The sequence below is a fragment of the Lepus europaeus genome, chromosome 17 (assembly GCF_033115175.1).
Source record: "Lepus europaeus isolate LE1 chromosome 17, mLepTim1.pri, whole genome shotgun sequence".
In the NCBI taxonomy this organism is placed as follows: Eukaryota; Metazoa; Chordata; class Mammalia; order Lagomorpha; family Leporidae; genus Lepus; species Lepus europaeus.
In genome coordinates this window covers 11,673,921-11,695,028 of record NC_084843.1, presented here as the reverse complement: position 1 = coordinate 11,695,028, position 21,108 = coordinate 11,673,921, and the positions used below count along the sequence as shown (strand labels likewise).

The window sequence follows — 21,108 nt, the reverse complement described above, 5'->3', positions numbered from 1 at the left end:
GCTGTGGACTTCCACTTTCTTTCCAGCTGGCTCTAGGAATTCCCAATCAGCTGCTTGTCTAAAACCCAAAAGCACTCGGGAAGACTCCTGGCCTCCTTCGGTCTTAGCTTCTGCCCTGGGAACTGTCACCAGCACCATGGGCCCAAGGCGTCTATTCGGCCACAACACCTGCAGCCTGAGTCTCTTCATCGCCCTGAGTGAGGATAAGCAAGACTTAGGCTTACATATTACCGACTGCTGCTCTACTGAACTGCATCTCACGGGCAAGACGGGCAATCAGAAACAGTATTGTGTGTCACACTCGGGTCTCTGACTCCAGAGGGAGCAGCCATTCGCTCACCTGCTTCTCTCCTGCCCCGGGTCGTGGATGCTTCTTCTCAAAGTTTGTGCTCCACACCACCTGCCAGGTCAAAGGGGCTGCAACAGGCTCTTGATAAACAAAATCCAAACTCGGATGATGCCAAGTAGGTGAGACCCAGCTCTGAAGCCTTTGTTGAGCTTCTGGGAGTACAATACGTCTCACACACAGAGGAAGCTAAGCACCAACCCTATGACATGATCCTACTCCACAGAACAGCAGCCTCCCCAAACTTGGCTGCTTCTGGCTGGCAGCAGGTCAGCAGCTCAGGGAACTGGAGGCTTGGACTGACCAGCTGTGCCCCTGGGTGCAGCTGTGCGGCTCGGACGCTTGGGGGACCGGGTGCCTGGAGCTGTGCCCACTGTGTGTGGGGCAAGCCCACACAGCTTCTCCCTCCATCCTCACAGCATGAGCGGTGGACTTACGCTGTTGACAGGGAAAGCTGAGGCTCCAGTGGGCCGCTTGCTCTCAGCACAGGACAGCAACAGTAAAGAACACAGCTGAGACTGGCCGTGCTTGGATAACTCAGGGCCCAGGTTTGCCGCTGCACCCAGAGAACATGACTTGTGCCTGGCTAAATGCGAGGGCAGATGACGGATGAAGGCCTGGGAGCCGCGAGTTTCTCTCCAAACATCTGGAGATGTGCTCGATTACCCGGAATCACGCCCCTGCTGCCAGGGCCCGCAGGCTGCAAACAACTCCCTGAAAGCTCTCCCTATGCAGGAGCTCCCTTTGATTTCACACCAAAGGACAGGTGTTGCTTGAGTGGCCAGCGCCCCAGGGCTAGGAACTGCAGCTCTAGGTTAGGAGAGGAGACAGCAACCACGCGGAGAAGCCTTCCCCGGAATGACACACTTGTCCAACCCAAGATTTCTGAAGGGAGGGAGCAGCGAAGTCACCGAGAACAAAGTGGGTTCATGAGAGGGTCCACGTGCACGTGGGGCCTGGAGTCTGCACAGTGGATTCCCCAGGGAGCAGCCGGGCAAGGTGCTCTTTGAGTGACGCCTCCGAGAGCTCCCCCTGCAACTCTGAGGTACGTGGGGCCCCCAGCTGTGTGAGGGTCACCCTTCTCTTGGTCCCTGAAACAAACCCACATCCAACGACACTGAAGCAGGACACACAGACACAGGGCGGGAATTCTGCAGTACCACCGTGACTGCACCTGCTGCCGACACAACCGCTCTTGGTCCTCCAGGGCATGCGCACAGATCACTTCCGCCCTGATACTCCGCCCAGGGAACGGAGCTGAGAGGCACCTCCCACCCTGCGCTGGCCAGCATGAAACCTCTTTACCTTTGCACCCCTTGGGTCGTCCTTGAGACTGCCCAATGGAGGCTGCCAGGAAAAGACAGAGGGAGCCTGGAAGGACCCCACAGGTGCCAGCTGACGCTGTGGAAACTGGCTTTGCCAGAGCCCCGCCTTTCCCAGGGCCCCTCCCACTTCAGGAGACCCCTGGAAAGTGCAGGAATCCTGAGTGGGATTTTGTGCACTCAAGCTAGCTAAGGCCACCTCATTACCTGGGCAGAGCCAGGGGCTGGTGAGCAGCTGCGGACAGGTACTGAGCTGTCCCTAGCAGGCCCATGTGACATAGGGGGAAATCCCTGCCCTCCACGGCCAGCTGCTTAGGCTGCCTGGCAAAGAAAATCCTTTTTCTAGGATGCTCATGGCAGGAGAGAACCCTTTTCAACCAGGGTTGCTAGAGAACAGACCCGTATCCCGGAAACCGTATACCCAAGGCATCTAAGTTGTGGGCCACCCTTGGGGAAGGTGAAAAATGATCCAAACTCCTTTCTGCTGGGCACCTCTCGTGGAACCCAGCTGGAGGAGGCCGCTTCTCCCCCTGAAGTGACGGGCGTGGCTCGTGGGGAGGTGTGATTAGGTGTTAAGGCCCAGCAAGGCCTACACTGTGACTCAGCCTGCAAAGCCGTCTGCGGCGTCAACATCCCACGTGGGTGCCAGTTGAGTCCTGGCTGCTCCACTTCTCATCCAGCTCCCTGCTAATGGCCTGGGAAAAGCAGCGGAGGATGGCCCAAGCCCCTGGGCCCCGGCAGTCACATGGGAGATTCAGATGAAACTCCTGGCTCCGGCCTGGCCCAGCGCCAGCCGTTGCAGTCATCTGGGGAGTAAACCAGTGAATGGAAGCGCTCTCTGCCTTTCAAACAAATATTTTCGTAAAAACGAACCAAAAAAGGTGGCCCTGCCTCTAACGGAACAGGTCCAAGGACAGAACGTGTTTACCAGGTGTGGGGGCAGAGGGCAGGCAGGGAAGCAAAGGCCCAGGGGTGAGACTTCCGGCAAGCTCTGACGGGAAATCCTGCCTGCAACAGTTGGCGGTCAGTGTAACACATGACCCACCTGTTGTCTCCCCGTCTCTGGGCCAGGCACCTGCGCACAGCTCTCATCTGTTTCAGGGTCTCTCATGGGGCTACAGTCGAGGCCAGGGCCACAATCTGAAAGCTCAGCTGGGCGGCGGCCACCCCCAGGGGCACGCACGGTGGCTGCGGGCAGCATTCAGCCAGATGGAGGCCCTCAGCTCCTCACCGGCTGTTGGCTGGTGCCACCCTCGGCTCCTGCGTATGCGGCCCCTGCCATGAGGACAAGCACGTGGGCAGAGGGGGTAGCATCTACTGTGACCCAGTCTTGGAAGTGACGGCCCATCTCGTCCGCTGTGTTCTCTTCACTACAGCCGAGCCCCAGGTGCAGCAGGGGAGGGAGCACTTGGGCGTGAATGCCAGGAGGGAAGACTATAGGGGCCACCTGGGAGACTGCCCACCCCCACAGCTGTAGAGTGGGCCAGTAAGTTACAGTGAGAGAGACAGAGATCTTCCATTAGCTGGTTCCCCGCCCTCCACCAGATGGCCGGAATGGCCAGGCAGAAGCCAGGAGCTTTAACTGGGCCATCTTCTGCTGCTCTTCCCAGGCCATTAGCAGAAAGCTGGACTGGAAAGGAAATGGAGCGGCCACGACATGAACTGGCACTCATGTGGGATGCTGGCGCTGCAGGTGTTGGCTTTGCTCACTCCGCCACAGCGCCGGCCCCCATGTTGTTCCTAAGGTATGTAATGTCCCAGCCACATAGACAGGAGTCCAAGAAACAGCAGCCATTATTCTAGACACAGGTACCATCTATTCCCCTTCTCTCCCCTGGGCTATCAGCAGTATTCTTTTGTTGACAGACTCAAACCCTGTCAATTGGTATGGTTATTTCAGTCCCCAAGGTCGTCCTACCCTGTGCAGCTCTGTCGTGGGTGTAACCAGACATGCCCGAGAGAGAACTCTTCCCAGAGAGGGGCTTGGCTGCCGCTGGCCCATGTCCTGCTAACTCAAGCTCTGTGTGTTCCATTTTAGCTCCCTAGGAGTGTCTGTGGATTCTAGAATTGTTCCAGCACAGCTGTGACATAAAAGCACACCGGCTCAGCCTGGAAGGAGAGCTGGAACAAGGTGGGTGACTGGGTGTAAAAGCTGACACGGGACCAGTTCTGCTGTCTCCCAGAGGCTCCCAATTAGCACACAGTCCCGTGCAGTGTGCTACCGACACCCATTCCTCCAGTCCACCCTCCTGAGGCCCAGCTTTGTTTCGCTCTTTCCCTTTCCAGGAGCCCAGCAGGTGAGACCTATTTAGACCGGTTAAATCCACAGTGGTGGGGCCGGCACTGTGACGTAGCGGGTAAAGCCGTCGCCTGCAGTGTCAGTATCCCATATGGGCGCCAGTTCGAGACCCGGCTGCTCCACTTCCAATCCAGCTTCCTTCTATGGCCCAAGTCCTTGGGGCTCTGCACCCACGTGGGTGACCTGGAGGAGGCTCCTGGCTCCTGATCCGCGCAGCTCCAGCCGTTGCAGCCACCTGGGAGTGAACCAGTGGATGGATGATCTCTCTTTCTCCCCCACTCCCCGCCCCCGCCCCGTGTAACTCTTTCAAATAAATAATCTAAAAAAACAAAACAAAAACACCACAGTGGCCCCATTCTCCTTTCCAGTACCAGTTTAAGGATATTCATGTATTCCGACTTCCCCCAAAGCCGGGGCGCCAGGCTGGCGGCAGCTGCTTCAGCTCATCGCCGTGGCGTCTGACAACCACAGCCGCCAAGGGAAGACCTGAGGCTGCAATGCAAGGCCGAAGCTAGGACACGGAGGCTGGCGGAGCAGAAGAGGGGAGCGGAGCCAGGTCCTCCGCGATGTCCGTCAGCTGCTGTCTCATCAACCCCGCCCCGCCCCGCCCCGCCCCGCAGGTTTCCATGAGGTAATAAACCTCCCTGGCTGTTTAACCCAGTGGTCTCTGGTGGGGTAAACAAGATCATCCACAGAGTTTGAGGCCTTACCAATGCTTCCCACACACGGGCCACGTCACGGGGTCGGGCAGCACACACAAGTGCACCACCACGAGGAGGGACACACAGCTACCATTTCTCTTCTAGAATGTTGTGGCTTGTGCAACCCTGGAAGCCTAGTGGACTTTGAGGTTTTACTATCTTAAGAGCATCTTTGCAATAGTTTCCAATGAGATGAGGAAATAGAAATCCCGAGAGATGTGTTCATTATCTCACAAAAATATTCTCAAAAATACTGTCAAACTTACAGATGTACGTATCTTTTATTGACAGAAAGACAAACGTTTGAGTTTGCCACCCTTTTCCTGTGGTGACAAGTGTCTGGGGTAATTTGCAATCTAGGAGGTATTTCCCAAAGAAATGAACAGACTTGATGTGACCCTTCAAAGTAGAGCTGGCACACTAACAGTGAGGAGGGAAGTAGCGAGGTTCTGAAGGGAGGCTGATGTTAACTGCATCTGAGAGGCACCTGACAGGTGTCCAGCTTCATAAAGAAAACGTGATGTCAAAACCATCATTCACAAAACCTCTTAAAAGTACACATTTAAACTCGGGAAAATGAAATCCAAAATAAGTTCCAGGAGGTACAGAGCCCAGTTGTTAACGACGGCAAAAAAAGTAACATTTCTAATTACTCAACAAGACGTTATTACCATTGGGAAAGATGGAAATTTATTATAAAGATTACAACAAACACTTTTGCAAAATCCATGGAAGTAACCGAAGCTTTTTTCAAGTTTAGCCATTTGGGTCCACAAATCTTAATGAAGTAGCTTTTCAGCTACAACAGCCATTAAAACCAAGCATTAAACTAAACTTACCTTGTGACCAGAACTGAGTTGTTTTTATGGTGTTAAAACCAGGAGGTCCAAAAATCACAAAGCATTTTTAATAATACGCCTCTCACTAAAGTAAACTTTTCAGAAAGAACAAAAGGAGTGCTTTTTACCACAAAAAAATACTTTTAAATTTTCTGTCTTCTGCCTATGTGTGTTAGTTTAGTAGCACAGATTCAAATTTAAACATTTAAAAATATATATGTACACACACACAGACACACACAGACACACACACTCACACCACACATGCTGCAGGGGGCACGTTCTGTGGAATCCAAAGTTAGGTGCTTTGGTCATACCTGGTTTTCTGTTCCTTGCCAATGCCTGTATTCTTAGAACAAACTTCTTCAGCCCAAGAAAAGCACACTGTCCCCTCTGTCCCCTGGTTTTCACAATATATTCTTTGATGTTTTAGTCCATCTGAAATTTCTTTTGGTGCATGGTATGACAGGAATCAAGTTAATTTTCTCCAATGATACTAGCACCTTTCCCTGAATAATCCGCCATGACCAGAGTGAATTCAAAGCCACTTTTAATGCATCCTAAAGTCTTAGAAGTATTTGAATTCATTTCTACTTTTAAACTATCTTCTATTAAAGTTGTCTAAGTTCATACCAGAGTAACAAAACAAGTTTTAACTGCCCTTTAAAAATATGTTTTGTTTTTTTTGATACAGTGAGTTCTATCTTTTCCTTTCAAAGACTTTATTTTTATACTTCCTATGAGTTTTAGAATTATACTAAAACAAAGTCTTGGGACTTGTACTCAGAGGACAGGCACGTTTGCTGTGATCACACCGTTCTTGTCATCAAGTATGTGTGAGGCCCTGTGCTGCTCTCTCGGCACCCCCAAAGGAAATGATGGCCTCAGTTGTGTACGAGATTCTCTTCTCTTCGTAGTTTGACCAGCACACATGGAGTCTTGCCTTGTTTCTGAACTTTACAGAGATTGGCTTGTTTTTTTTTTTTTTTTATTCTTTTAAAGATTTATTTTATTTATTTGAAAGAGTTAGAGAGGTAAAGAGAGAGAGAGAGAGAGAGCGCGAGCGAGCGCTTCCATGTGCTGGTTCACTCCCCAGATGGCCGCAACAGCCAGAGCTGCACCGATCCAAAGCCAGGAGCTTCTTCCAGGTCTCTCATGCACTTGGCGCAGGGGCCCAAGCACTTGGGTCATCTTCTACTACTTTCTTTCTTTCTTTTTCTTTTTTTTTTTTTTTTTTTTGGACAGGCAGAGTAGACAGTGAGAGAGAGAGAGACAGAGAGAAAGGTCTTCCTTCAGTTGGTTCACCCCCCAATGGCCACTGTGGTTGACGCACCGCGCTGATCCGAAGCCAGGAGCCAGGTACTTCTCCTGGTCTCCCATGCGGGTGCAGGGCCCAAGCACTTGGGCCATCCACTGCACTCCCGGGCCACAGCAGAGAGCTGGACTGGAAGAGGAGCAACCGGGACAGAATCCAGCACCCCAACTAGGACTAGAACCTGGTGTGCCAGCGCCGCAGGCAAAGGATTAGCCTAGTGAGCCACGGTGCTGGCCCATCTTCTACTACTTTCCCAGGCCATAGCAGAGAGCTGGATAGGAAGCGGAACAGCCGGGACTCGAACTGGCGCCCATATGGAATGCCAGCACTTCAGGCCAGGGCTTTAATCCGCTGTGCCACAGCGCCAGCCCCATGAGATTGGCTTGTTTTTAAATTATTCTGAGATTCGCCCACGCTGCCGCCCACAGCTGTATGATGCCCCGACTGCCCTATGGGATTCCTCTGCACAGATCCTCGTGAACTCACTGTACTACAGCCAGGCATTTGGCTCCCTGCCTCCCTTCTTTTCGGTTATCACAGATAATGCTGCTACAAAAATTCCTGCACACGTTTCCTGCTACACCTACACACAAGTTTTTCTAAGTATAGACAGTGGGCTCTAAAAAATGCCTGCATTCTGGGCCAGCACTGTGGCGTAGTGGGTAAAGACACTGGCTGCAATGCCGGCATCCCATATGGGTGCTGGTTCGAAATCCGGCTGCTCCACTTCTAATCTCACTCTGCTATGGCCTGGGAAAGCAGAAGATGGCCCAAATTCTTGGGCCCCTGCACCCACATGGGAGACCCGGAAGAAGCTCCTGGCTTTGGATCAGCACAGCTCCAGCCGTTGCGGCCAATTGGGGAGTGAACCATCAGATGAAAGACTTCTCCCTCTCTCTCTCTGCCTCTCCTCTCTCTGTGTAACTCTGACATTAAAAAAAAAAAAAAAAAAAAGATTTTATTTATTTATTTGAAAGAATGTTAGCCACAACATCCTCTCCATTTATTTAGGTCTATAAAGTTTTGGTTTTTTAAACTGTCTCCTTATTAAAGGCTAAAACTTTTTATTAAGATTTATTCTTATATACTTTGCTTCCTTTTCCTACTGTAAATGATATTTCTTATTAAACTTTAAACTCATTACTGCTTGTAGCCGGCACATGAGAGTGAAGCTGACATTTGCACACTGACTTTCGTCCCAGCAACTCTGATAAACTACATTTTCTAATTTGCCTTATACATTCTTTAGCTTTTCACAGATAATCTGAAAATTTTGTCCATTAACAGGAGTCATATTATTGATTTTCTATTGATAGACAAACCTAGCACTCCTATAATAAATCTGATTTGGTTATCACCTGCTATATTTCAAATACATTGTTAGACTTGGTTTGCAAATAATGCTTGTTTCCCTACTGATAGGTACAAGGTGTTATCTTTGTACACACTCCCTCATGTACTAGATCCACCAGACTAAAGTGATTAACCGTACTACTTTAATCTATGTCCCTAACAGTTTTAATAATTTGATCTTCAGCCTGACCTATTAATTATAGATAGGTATACTGAAAATGCTCATAATATTGATATATATATATAAATTGTTCTGTCCATTCTTTATTTATATATACTGAGGTATATTATTAGACACTCAGGGGCAGTACTTGGAACTGTCACAACCTTCTGGTTCTCTATCATGAGTAACTGGGGGAAGGAGGGCTTAACATTAATACAGGGAAACACTGGGAGACATTAAAAAAAGCTACTCAAGACACACGGCTACTTGAGCTGAGACAAAGCTCTGCTCTCAGGTTTCGTGTGTGACACTCCTACCTGTTTTAGAATTTGGGTTACTAAGAGAAAGGACAGTAGATGGAACAAATGCACACACACACACACAGAGTGGTTTTAGCAAAGCGTTCTGTGCACAGTGAAAAACAGAAAAGACTTGCTAAAAGATGGGGCAATGTTTAAACAGCACCCTTCCTGGCTGGGGCAAAAAGAGAGGGTGATTTAAATGCTAAGCAAAAGAAAAGACAAAGTCCCTGCTTGGTGCTGTCTGTGGCCACCAAAATGGAGACATTATCACAACAGAGCATTTAGGTTAAAAAAAAAAAAAAAGTGTGTGTGTGTGTGGGGGGTGGTTGGTGGTGAGAATTGGCCTTCGAGAACACTCTAGGAAAGGACACATCTAAAGAAACAGCAAGAGAAAGTGAAATTGTCAAATAAGGTTTTTAAAAACTAGGGTATATTACTAATTTCACAGCAAGAAAACACAAAGAGTTACAGAAAAGGCACAGTACAATCAATGCAAAAACCCCACATTGGACAGTTTTGACTAAAGGACTATTAAAAAAATTATACCAGTTTAAAAAGAGAAATTACATATTTGAATATCTATGTATATACACTGTGTATGTCGATAGGCTACGTAACTCCATATATGGCTACACACACACAGCCTGCTTTCATCACTACCAGAGGTCAAGATGGACGCAGCCTGACCGACTGCGGTGACAGAGTGTGGCTATCATTTAGGAAACATCCCAAATACATCCAATGTTCTGTATTCTAACAAAGCTCCAGTGAACCATGGATCAAGGCCACGGACACGACTTACAATATAGCAAGGCCAAGGACATCCAGACAAGATTTATTTCCTTACCCCCAATGTTTCAGAGTGACAGAAGGCGTGATTGAAAATCTACCAAGAGCCAGAGGTCAGAGCCAAAGCCAGTGGCTTGTACCCCAGGTCAGTGAGAGTTTCATCCACCATTTTGTTTTCTTCTTGTCTGAGTGAGGAGCAGATGTTGAGAACACCTGTTCTGAGCTCCCCAGGCCTGTGACACACACACCCCGGGATCAGACTTCACTGCTTCGCCCTTGTCCTGGCCGTGCTGATGGGTGGCAAAGCCTCTTGCCTGCATTTGATCTCCAAATCATTCAAAAACATCCCACTTCCAGCTGCAGCGCCCTACAACTGCACATCCCACTTCCAGCTGCAGCGCCCTACAACTGCACATCCCACTTCCAGCTGCAGCGCCCTACAACTGCACATCCCACTTCCAGCTGCAGCGCCCTACAACTGCACATCCCACTTCCAGCTGCAGCGCCCTACAACTGCACATCCCACTTCCAGCTGCAGCGCCCTACAACTGCACATCCCACTTCCAGCTGCAGCGCCCTACAACTGCACATTTAAATTACTTCTCCTCATGGCATAGCTGTCATACTGACAAACGGGACTACTGAGAGAAGTTTACCACCCTCTCTAAAAAAATCTCCAGGCTCCTGGCCACTGTGGCCATCTGGGGAGTGAGCCAGCAGATGGAAGACCTCTCTCTCTCTCTGCCTTTCAAACAAATACATACATCTTTGGAAAAGAAAAAAACAAACAAGAAAACACCCTCCAAAGAGAATATACCCACAGTCTTATTGTATTTAGTACATAGTCACAACATGGAAATGACATGTGAGAATCAATAAAAAATATTTATTTTTTTCCAAACCACAGAATTCTTAACCCCAGAGCCACACTATAAATTTTCCAGAAGTAAGCCATTAACATGTTTCTAAACAATGCAAGTCCAACCAGAAATGAAGATAACTTCCAACCAGCAGGGAAGGTTGTAGGAATGGAGTCTGGTGAGCTCTCCCGAGGCCACTCCATCCACATAAGCACAAATGGTAGATGCACCGGGGCCACTCAGCTCTGCAAAGGGATCCTGACAGGTCTCTCTCGGCTAGCGGAGGAGGGAAGGTGTCGGTGGCTGTGATGAACAGTGGGGACAGAAGAGGAATCACTTCCCTTGGAAACAAACAGGGCTCCTTTCACAAACTCTGGTGGCCAAAAACGAAGGCAAATTTCAACAGGAAATTTAACAAGAAGGCATTTCTGCACCAGCTCTCATGACCTCATTCTAACCTCTGAGAAAAGGCAACTTCACCTCCTGCAAGTTTACTGAAAACCGTAATCACAACCAGAAAGGTCCTGGAAATCTCTCAGAGGTGTCAGCCAAGGACTCACATCCTAACCTTGAATTCTGAAGTCCCCTTAAGAGGCCTAGACTTGGATTAAAACAAAAATTCCTAAAAAGCTCAATGAGACACCATTAAAAAAAATCACATCAAACACCCAGAACAATGAGTGGATAGCTAACATAGGTTTTTTTGTTTTGCTTTTTAGTTATAAAGTTTTTTAATTTCTCAGATTAGTGTATATTCATAAAACAATACTCCATCACTTTAATAATAGCTGATTAAGCATTTAGCTCAAGGGCAATGCCTCCTGCATAATAATCATAAAAATAATTAACTGCCACGATGGCGGGGGGAGGGGAAGGAGAAGAAGAAGAAGAAAATACAGTCAGCCTCAGTAAGGAAACAAACTCTGGAAGGGTGGTCGTTTACAGGGAGATTAAACAGAATTATTTAAATACTATGCTACAAGTGCTCCTGCTCACTCTATAATTGCAGAAACCAATTTTGCTTGCCAGATCACCATTACCTCTGCTAGTAGGTGTACAGACCACAGCTCTGCAGTCATCCTTTTGTGCTGAAAAACCTTCAGATCCCTTGTTCGGTCAGTACAAACACTGCAAGGTGATCCAAGTGCAAACTCTTCCTGAGGAACTACTTATGTGTGCAAACCTGCAACTGGAGAGAAAGCCTGGTGTGCCGCAGGGGGAGGGACAGGTGTGACCACTGGCAACGCGAGGCAGCGTTCATGGCCCAGACATCATTCTCCTGCAATCTCATCTGTCCACACATTAATATTCGTCCTAGACCCCACATGGAGGGAGTGTAACCGCTGCAAACTTTAAAAGGGATGGAAATAAATTTGCCACAAAATAGTGCGCAACACATGAGTCCAGGCTTTTGTGTTTGTTACCATTAACCCTGCCTGCAAACTGTCGGACTAAGAGTCCCAACAGGGTTTGCTTCCAGGAATTCCTGTCGGGTTGGGTACAGCTGTGACAGCAGAGGTCATGAGACGACACCACGGCTGAAGCTTAAGGCCAACCTTTAAAATTCATACCATCTCTCAAACAAGCATTCCATGTGTCATTACTTCATGAGGACTGACCTGGTTTTCTTCTGAACAGTTCCGTTTCAGGTTGCACATACATAGATCAGTCAATTCAGCCAAATCAATTACATGTGTCAACTTGCATGCACAATTTTTTGGCTTCAATAATCTAGACCTTCAATGATTGCATACAGAAGCCAGCATCTAACGGGAATGGGTAACTGCCTACCGTGCTGGCAACAAGAACACAAGTCAACACGGGAACACAACACCTCTGGCAAACAGTGCTCCGTCAATGCAACTGGGGACGCAATTTCATCTCTTCATGTTATAAACTAAGAATTTTACCAAGAAACCCAATAAATAAGCAAGGTCATTTTCAATTTAAAATAATTTTTTTTAAAAAATGGGCTCTTTATACTGTCAAGTACCTCGTGGGGTCAGGAGTGACACAGTGCAGGGAGAGGTGCCTTCCAACCACAGCTTTGTGGGACCAAGCCACAACTCTTCTCATAGCCACTGTGCAAACACTTAGAAAAGTTAAATTTTGCAAACCGTACATTGTCTACTTTTTGTTAATACAAACAATAAAAAGAACATATTTCTCTATTCACTTGATGCAAAAACATCCAAAGATTTTAATGCCAGTTCATATAATACAATGCCTTATAGGGAAAGTTCTTCTGTTATTGGCCAAAAAAAAGAATGCTCTCTCCCAGAAAAAAGCATTTGGGTATGAACATACTGAAGGATTCATCTACACTCACAGAAACATTCCCACTTACTTCTTTCAGAACAATATTCACTCAGGAGAGAATTCCGTTCGGGTGCTATTTCTAAGTCTGCAGCAAGCCTTCCACTGAGAAAGTAAAATTTGGACTTCATGATAAAATGGAACACCTCCTCCATACCAGGATGTTACTGGTGCAGCAAATCAAGCTGAACCGGTGACAGTGAGAACCTGTCTGTGTTCTCCAAGTAATTCAGTGTCCATCAGAACAATCCAAGACGCTCACATACTTGAGTACAATTCAAGTCTTCCACAAACTCCACCAACTCTGGTTGTAAGCACGTACATCGGACAACCTTCACCGTGGCTTTTCTGTGTGGTCATTTCACAAATCAAGGCTTTCTATTATTAGAGGACCCATTTCTTTCCAATATCCCAGTTCTAATTCTCTCACTGCGCCACCTCCCAAAGAACACCACACTGAGTGGACAGAGGCAGGTCTGTGAACAACCCACAGTCTCAAGTGTTGACAGTGCCCCCGGTGACACCCACCCTCGTTCCAAGCTCCCTCAAGAGGTCAATACTACTAGTCTGATGTAGCCCACAGGAGTGAAGCCCGTGTTCAACTTAGAGTCAAAAACACTGAGAACAGCATCTTTCTCCCTTTCCACGTCTTTCCATTTTCCTTTGTCTTTCAAAAAGCACTAGAACAAGCCTCAGAGACCTTTGGGAAGACTGGAATAGCACTGAGCGTGGGGAACAGAGGACAGCGTTGCCACAGCTGGAAGGCGGCCCTGAACAGCAGTGCTGCTTCTTCCCTGTACACTCCACACAACACAGGAAAGACGCAGGCTGCAGACTCCATACTTACGTCACCCATTTAAAATACAAATGGGCAGGAGCCCCCCACCGCCGGTTATATTTGGATTTGGTAACTATTTCTGCTTCCCACAGATCGCAGGAAATGGCTCTTACAGTTGGAGAATTCTCAACAATATTAAGAGGGGAGCTTTCATGGAGCCCCATCCCCCCAGACTAGAGTACGGCCAACACCACAGCAGCAGCGAATGAAATCCTGCTGACAGAGGGAATGGAGATGCTCTACACGAGTTGGTCCCCACAGCAACACGAGCATGTCCTGGCGAAGCACTGGGAAGCCTGCCCACTGCGGAACACCCCTCCCTCCTCCCACTGAAAGAGCATCTTGCCACAGTCTCACTTGACGAGTTGGTGGGTTTGTCTGGGACACCAGAACTTCTCCAGGAAGCGTGACAACATGGTCACGCAGTTGCAAAGTGCACAAAGCTCAAGGCACAGAGTAGGAAAAAACTGTGACCTGATGGGGGGGAAGCAGAGTTAGCATTTTCCTCTTACGAGACTTTCTAACGCTAAACAAAGACCAACTCTTTTAAAGGCAGTTGTTTTGGTTATGGGTGAAAAATACTGTATTGTAATGACCTGTTTGGTTTTAAAGCAAAAGGTATCCTGACATGGGAAATCAATCTGCCGAAATGCCAAATCCACACATGAACAAAACAAGTGCTAAAAAAAAAAAAAAAAGATTCTTCCGCTCATATTTTTGGAGGAAGCTACAGAATTTGGCTGTCAGATTTCACTTAGCAAGGGTCACTTTCCAAGATCTTGCTACTTACAGACTCTGTAGTAAACTCATTAAAAGATTGTCCCATTTCAAAATCACCCCCAAGTCTAGCAGCAAGTGTTTTTATGTTTTTGCTTTTTGTTAGTTTTTTTGTTATTTAAAATTGCAAACCAAAGTAAGAAGTCCAGCATCCTCTTCCAGGAACAGCGTTGTGCCCGAGCTCCGGAGTGTCGCAGGCTCTGCTGTGCTCTGAATACAGTCTCCAGTGTGTCCTCTTTTCAGGAGGGAAGAACATTCACGGCCATCACTATCTGTACCCCCGGGAACTTGCACATGCTGACGAGCTGTCTGAAAAAAACACCACACACGAGAAGGATGCATGGCAGACGGCACCTGAGAACGGCCGGGGTCTACCTGCTTGGCACTCATTTCTCACCCTTCTCAAGAGCACTTGGAAAAAAAAAAAACCAACCTCAAAACCATGTGAAAAGGTGTCAGGATTATCATGAACTGAGACTGGTCATGACCCTTGTGGGTGGGACTAAAGCACCTGGTGGGCCTCTCAGCATTTGCCAGAGAACCAGCGCCACCAACTGGACTGCAGAGCTGTCGCGGCTCGAAGGGCGGCCTGGCTGAGCGTCACGGTGCCTCTGAGAACACCACGGGCCCCAGGCTCCGCACACGCACCACAGAGCACTCAACGACAACAGGACGCCATTACTTACTATAGGCCAACTCGTCCCCAGCTCTCTTCCGGGACTGGTCACCTCTAGAAACGAGAAAGGCAGTAGTCACAGAGCTGACCATCTGACTCTTCACGCGCCAAAGCAGCAGAGGGAGCTGACAGCACGGACAACAGACGCACAGCTGATATTTCAGTTCTAACCCAGCAAACTGTTTTAAAATAGACATTAAACTTAGGCAGTCATGTTAGCTAAATGGTACAGTCTTTTAAATACAGAAAGCTATTAAATGGAAGAAGGATCATCTACACCCATGCTTTACAATGAGACACAGAACTGGGTTTACACTAATCTGTCTCAAAATGACGTTGAGTTCTGCTGTCAGCACTGTGGGGCCATGTGTAATTCCACATGAGAAGTTAACTTAAAAGCCCAATGAAACCAAAAACTGCTTAAAGTCTTTAACAAAATCTCAGAACCTTAATGTACCTTACCACTTTCTGTGAGTGGCGGAACATGAACCTTTACGTGTATTAACCAAACCAGGAAAGATGGGTCCTGATAAGGTTCTGTACTACCTGTAACTCCCAGTGTTGCCTTGCTGGCTCCTCACCCGCAATCCAACTGCTAAAATACTTAGGCAATGAGCAATAATGACCAATTCATAAGCTCTGCCTTCCTGGTTCTCTTAGCAGCATGAATGCCCCCTTTCTGAGCCACTTTTCCTCCGGAGGCTTCTGGGACCTGCCTCCCCCCCGCTGCTGTCCCATCTCAGCCTTCTATGCTGCTCTGCCAGCACTCCACCTGGGCCATCTCTTCTTCATACACATGCTTCTCTAGTCCAGGATGGGGGTCACCCTGCGGCTTTAAATGCTCTCCCAAGCCCGTGGTTTCCAGGTTGTATTTCTAGCCCTGATTTCTTCCCAGTGCCGCAGATCTGTAGGTCCAACTGCCGTATCATCTCCACTTGGAAGGTCCAGGCACTGCAAATATGCTATAGCCAGAAAACAATGCCGACGCCACTCCTTCCTTAGTCTTCCATCTCAATAAATGGCCCTACCACTGACCCAAGGACTCAGGCCAAAATCCAAAGTCATTTTTGATTCCTCTCTTTCCCTCACTCGGGGGCATACTGCCTGCAAACACTGCTCACCAACTCCACTGCTACAAGCCCAATCCTAGCCATTATCATCCCTCCCTGACCTAAATGCACAAGTCTGAGTATCAGTCAAGAGCCTGAGTGATCCTCTATAGTAGCATAAGATCAGTTCACAGCTCCAATTAAAGCCCTTCTGTGGCTTCCCCTTACAGCTTCTCCCAGCCCTGGCACATGGCTCCTGCCTCTGTCACCAACCTCGTTTCCACCACTCTCCACCCTTGTGCACAATACAGCAGCCTCCCTAGCTCTCACCTGTCCCTGGACAGGTCGGCACCTTTGACCACTATCTTTGCCTGCAACGCCTGCCTCCCCCAGGCAGCCACTTGACCATCTCATCATCTTCTAGGTGCCCTCAACCAGGCTGAAACGACTCCTTCTCAGAAGGCCCATTACCAAGTTAGCCAGGACAGCATTCACTGTGCCCAGGCCACTCACTCTCAATGCCTTTTTGTTTCATTTTCTTCACAGCACTCACTACCAGAAATTGTATTTTACGCTTAGTATTTGTCTCCCTACAACACAGTGTAACTTCCATGAAAACAGGAATTTGTTCACCAAGTGCCTCGCCTCCCACATTACTAGACACTCAATAAATATTTGGCGAATTAAAAAGTTACTGAGGGGCCAGCATTGTGGCACAGTGAGCTTAGCTGTTGCCTGTGACACTGGCATCCCATCTGGGCACCAGTTCCAGTTCCAGACGAACTTGTAGCCCATATGGGATGCTGGCGCTGTAGGTGGCAGCTTTACCCACTTCTTCACAAGTACCTGAGAGGCTGCCAAAGCTGTTCTGTGATCCTACAAGTACAGAAGGCCAGCCCTCAAAACCAGACCCTGCTACTCAATGAGGAAGTCCACAGGTGTGTCTTGTTCCTCAGATGTGGGTAACCCCGGCTCAGAAAGGGCACTTCACCTCTAACATGGTGTAAGCTACCTGGTCCCCTCCGAAGGGGACCACAAGCTTGTCTTCAGGAGGCCGAGCTGAGGTCCTGAATTTCAGAAGCTCTTTACCGTGATACGACAATATCCCACTGTCACTCTCTTCAATCCATTCAATTTTTCAGGTATGGCTTAGAAGTAAAATGTTGTTTACCTGCTAATTCTAGTTTCAAAATAAGCCTACCCATGCCCAAAGATCACCTTTCAATAAAGCTCCCCACTCCAAATGAGAGTCTGTCGACCAACAGCAAGACAGGATGTTCTGACAACACTCACCCATTACTTCAGGGACTTACTTTGTGTCACTCACATAAAAGCCACTGATGGCCTGTTCAGGATCTCTACCTCAGTGAAAAGCCTCTCAAATAAATAAGCAGTGTCCGACACTGAACAGGACTTGTGTGGCTGGCGAGGCAGAAACCATGAAATGATCACACCTACCAGAACAGTCAGCTAATACCATTCTTATTAAACAGCCTGTGTTCCTGTCTCCAGTTTTTTTTTTTTCCTACCAGTGGACACCATCCAGCCAAGAAGGGAGGAAGGCTGACAGGGCAGAGGGAGGGAGCCTCGAGCACCAGGGAGGACAGGCAGTTCCACAGCCACCAAGGATGCTGTGCGCACCTCCCTCTGACTGCTAAGGCTGAGCTCAGAAGTGGGCACAGAACAGCAGTGTTGACATTTTTCTCTGCAAGGCACCTGTCAGAGCAGTTTATGAGGCAGGGTTCAACCCTCATAGTAAATCTATAATACAATATGACGTAATTATAAAAATCACCCAGTCGGGAGCTTACGAAGTAAAACATTTTATCACCTCTTAGCAAACTGCTTAACACTGAAATCTCAGCCAGAAGCTGTGCAACAGAATTCCACGAAGAGCACCAAAACTCTCGGTTTACACCAAGAAACCCAGGCACTTGTTCACTGCGATCGAGTTGGCCTTGGCTGGCCAGTGCCCTGCTGACTAGCCAGTGCCCTGTCAGCCTTTCGTTACAAAGACAATGTTACCTAAGGCTACTCATGGAGTCACTTGCTCACCTCATCCCAAGCAAACCTGACAAAAGAGCTACCACACACCAAGCAGTCCTGCCCTCTGTTCTCTCCCTCCACTTCCAAAATAGGATTTGGACAATGTCACTGGATGTGTTCAAACACACCCTGTTCTGGAAGGTATACTCGAGGTGCTCAGAAAGGCGCAAAGCTACATTCCCACACTGCCTCTCAGAAATATCTACAGTAAACTCATCTCTAAAATTAAAAGCAAACATTCATATAAAATATCAATAAAAGCATAAAAGACTTCAAAATTATGGCAAGCCTAAAAATATCACTTACTGCTGTGGTTTGGATTTTGTACATCCCCCAGAGGCCCATGTGATAAGTCTTATGTTAATGGTACTGAGAGTACGGGAACTTAACCCAGTGATGGTGTTTGGAGGTGAGCCTTTGGGGGTAACTGGACTGGACTGGGTCCTTAGGGTGGAGCCCCATGGAAACCCTGGTGGCTTTCTAACAGACACATGGACCCAGACACAGATGCATGTGCTCCCTCCCTCTGGCCAAGCAATGCTCTGTCCTGCCTTGGGACTCTGCCAAGAGCAGTGCCATCATCAGGGGCCAACCCAACAAGGGCCTGCCTAATTGTGGACAGAACCAGGGAAGGAAAGACAAGACAGTAAAAACAAATAGGAAATGAACAAAGGACACACACAGGCAGTTTGTACAAAAAGAAAAGCAAACGGGAAAACACGCTCAGCCTCATTCATAAAAAGAGAAATGAAAATTAAACTAATTTGATTAATTTAACATCTGATTGACTGGCAAAAATCCAAGTGCCACAACATCTGTACAAGCAAGGCCATGAAGAACACACATTTTTAAGCTTTGTTTGTGGATATGCAAAATGCCACAATCCTCCCTGGAGGGTAATTGGGCAATATTGATCAAAATCACAACTACATTTACTCTGGACCCCATCACTCCACCTCTGAGACAGACGTGCAACAATTATGCATATTCAAGGTTATTCACTGCAAGATTGTGTGTAATAGCAAAAGACCAGAAATAATTAATTAATGGTTACTCAAGGGGTGGACACAGGGAGACAGGTGGGAACAAAAGTTCTCAATGTGTACTTTTTTTACTTTTATTTTTGAACCATATATTAGTCTTCAAAACTGAATAAGTAAAATTAACACAGCCTCATTAATTAAATGGCCTCATTCTGTATATGAAAATAATATCCTCAGCTGGCGCCGCAGCTCACTAGGCTAATCCTCCGCCTTGCGGCGCCGGCACACCGGGTTCTAGTCCCGGTCGGGGCACCGATCCTGTCCCGGTTGCCCCTCTTCCAGGCCAGCTCTCTGCTGTGGCCAGGGAGTGCAGTGGAGGATGGCCCAAGTGCTTGGGCCCTGCACCCCATGGGAGACCAGGAGAAGCACCTGGCTCCTGCCTTGGGATCAGTGCGGTGCGCCGGCCACAGCTCGCCAGCCGCGGCGGCCATTGGAGGGTGAACCAACGGTAAAGGAAGACCTTTCTCTCTGTCTCTCTCTCTCTGTCCACTCCGCCTGTCAAAAAAAAAAAAAAAAAAGAAAGAAAGAAAGAAAGAAAGAAAGAAAGAAAGAAAGAAAGAAAGAAAGAAAGAAAGAAGGAAAGAAAATAATATCCTCTATTTCTGCTGGAAAACTAGCTACTCACATTCTATGATTTCCAAGGGGTCCTTCCGTTCCCTAACCACAAGAAAGTCAGAAATGCCAGGCCTACCTATCAGTGGATTATTCAGTGCCCCCACACAAACACAGCTGCCACAAAAAAAAAGGAATAAATGCTAATCTATGGGCCAAGAAAACAAATCACCTGCTTTCTTACTGTGCTGAAACTGAAGACTTCCTGACCTGGACCTGGTCAAGGCCAGCTTTTCTGAAATTGAATTTGGTTTCAGAAACTTTGAGAGACAAATGTCCATCCCTAGCCCCAGCCAGGCATGTAAGTCAACACTCCCCTACCACGTGTGGATACAGATATGCCTAAAACAACCACGCAGTTTCCTTCCCACAACTTCTCTCCTTGATGCCAAGGACTCAAAAAGGTAAAGATATGTACAAGTGCCAAGAGTCCAGATTCTGAAAATATACAATATTACTGAACCCTTAAAGGTCTGGTGATAATAGGTTTTTTCCTACAAAGAATCACAAGAATTTTATATTTATTATAGTTTTAAAAAAAAACTTATTATAGTTGAACTTTGCAAGATTTTCTGGAATGTGACCATGATAAAAAATTGCAAAAATTAGTAAAATGTGTATAACAAAAACAAAGGAGCAAAGGAAGAAAATGTTCTAGTTAAGTATGCAGAAAGCAAAAACATGAAACATAGAACTCACAGCCACTTTGCTAGTTTAGCCTGCAGAGCACATCATCAGGTTTCTGGCACATACGCAGGCCTGGTATGAGAGAACCCACGCTGGCAAAGCTCGCAGAGGTTGCCTGCCCCAAGTGCTGACACTGAGAACCCTTTCTGCAAAACCCAGGGACGGAAGGGGCGCGTCCAAAGACCACAGCCAGGACAAGGAGCAGTGAGCCGAGCTCTCCCAGTAGCAGCCGCACAGCCTCTGGACCACTGCTTTCCATTCCAAGGACTTGGCAGCCCTCCCGTCAATCAAGTCACACTGGGGCGGGGAATGGACGCCTTGTCACTGGGGAAAAGCCAACTTGCCTTGTAAAACCATTCTGAATGAGTTCTCTTTGCAGCTTCTGGTCTTGAGCAGCATATTCGGAAAGTTCAGATTCCACCGCTGGAGGGAGGATGTTGGGAATAAATTTAGAAAAAAGAGTTGGAGCCATCTGAACCCACTCTGTGAGGGAAGAAAAAGATTCATCAGAGAAACCATGCAAACTAAATGACATACAAAATTGAAGTTTTATTCAAAGAACAAAAATATTTATTAAACCAAATCTATAAAGTGGGGGGAATTAAAGCATTCGCAATCTAGCATAAAATAAGTTATTTTTTCTTTCTGAAAAGAATTTATTGTATAAAGAAAACTGGCGTTTTTACATTTCACTGGTTTAACAAAATAATGAAAATCTGCAGGAATTTTTCAATATTGTTGAACATTCTAAATATGGAGGAAAATATGAATGAGA

The 21,108-nt window shown here is 47.4% G+C and overlaps 1 protein-coding gene across 3 annotated transcripts in view; it reads right to left on the bottom strand.

The window, feature by feature from the left end:
- Positions 1-7,810: 7,810 nt before the first annotated feature.
- Positions 7,811-21,108, bottom strand: part of CACUL1 (CDK2 associated cullin domain 1) — an 83,881-nt gene continuing 70,583 nt past the window's right edge. For 2 of the 3 annotated variants that reach the window (XM_062215285.1, XM_062215286.1), the window contains exons 6-8: positions 20,678-20,816; positions 14,907-14,950; positions 7,811-14,529 (exon numbers count right to left, since the gene is read on the bottom strand). In XM_062215285.1, the coding sequence (XP_062071269.1) occupies positions 14,489-14,529; positions 14,907-14,950; positions 20,678-20,816 (224 nt within the window). In that variant the 3' untranslated portion in view covers positions 7,811-14,488. The remainder of the gene's footprint in view (positions 14,530-14,906; positions 14,951-20,677; positions 20,817-21,108) is intronic. The other variant, XM_062215283.1, reaches the window with a different exon arrangement.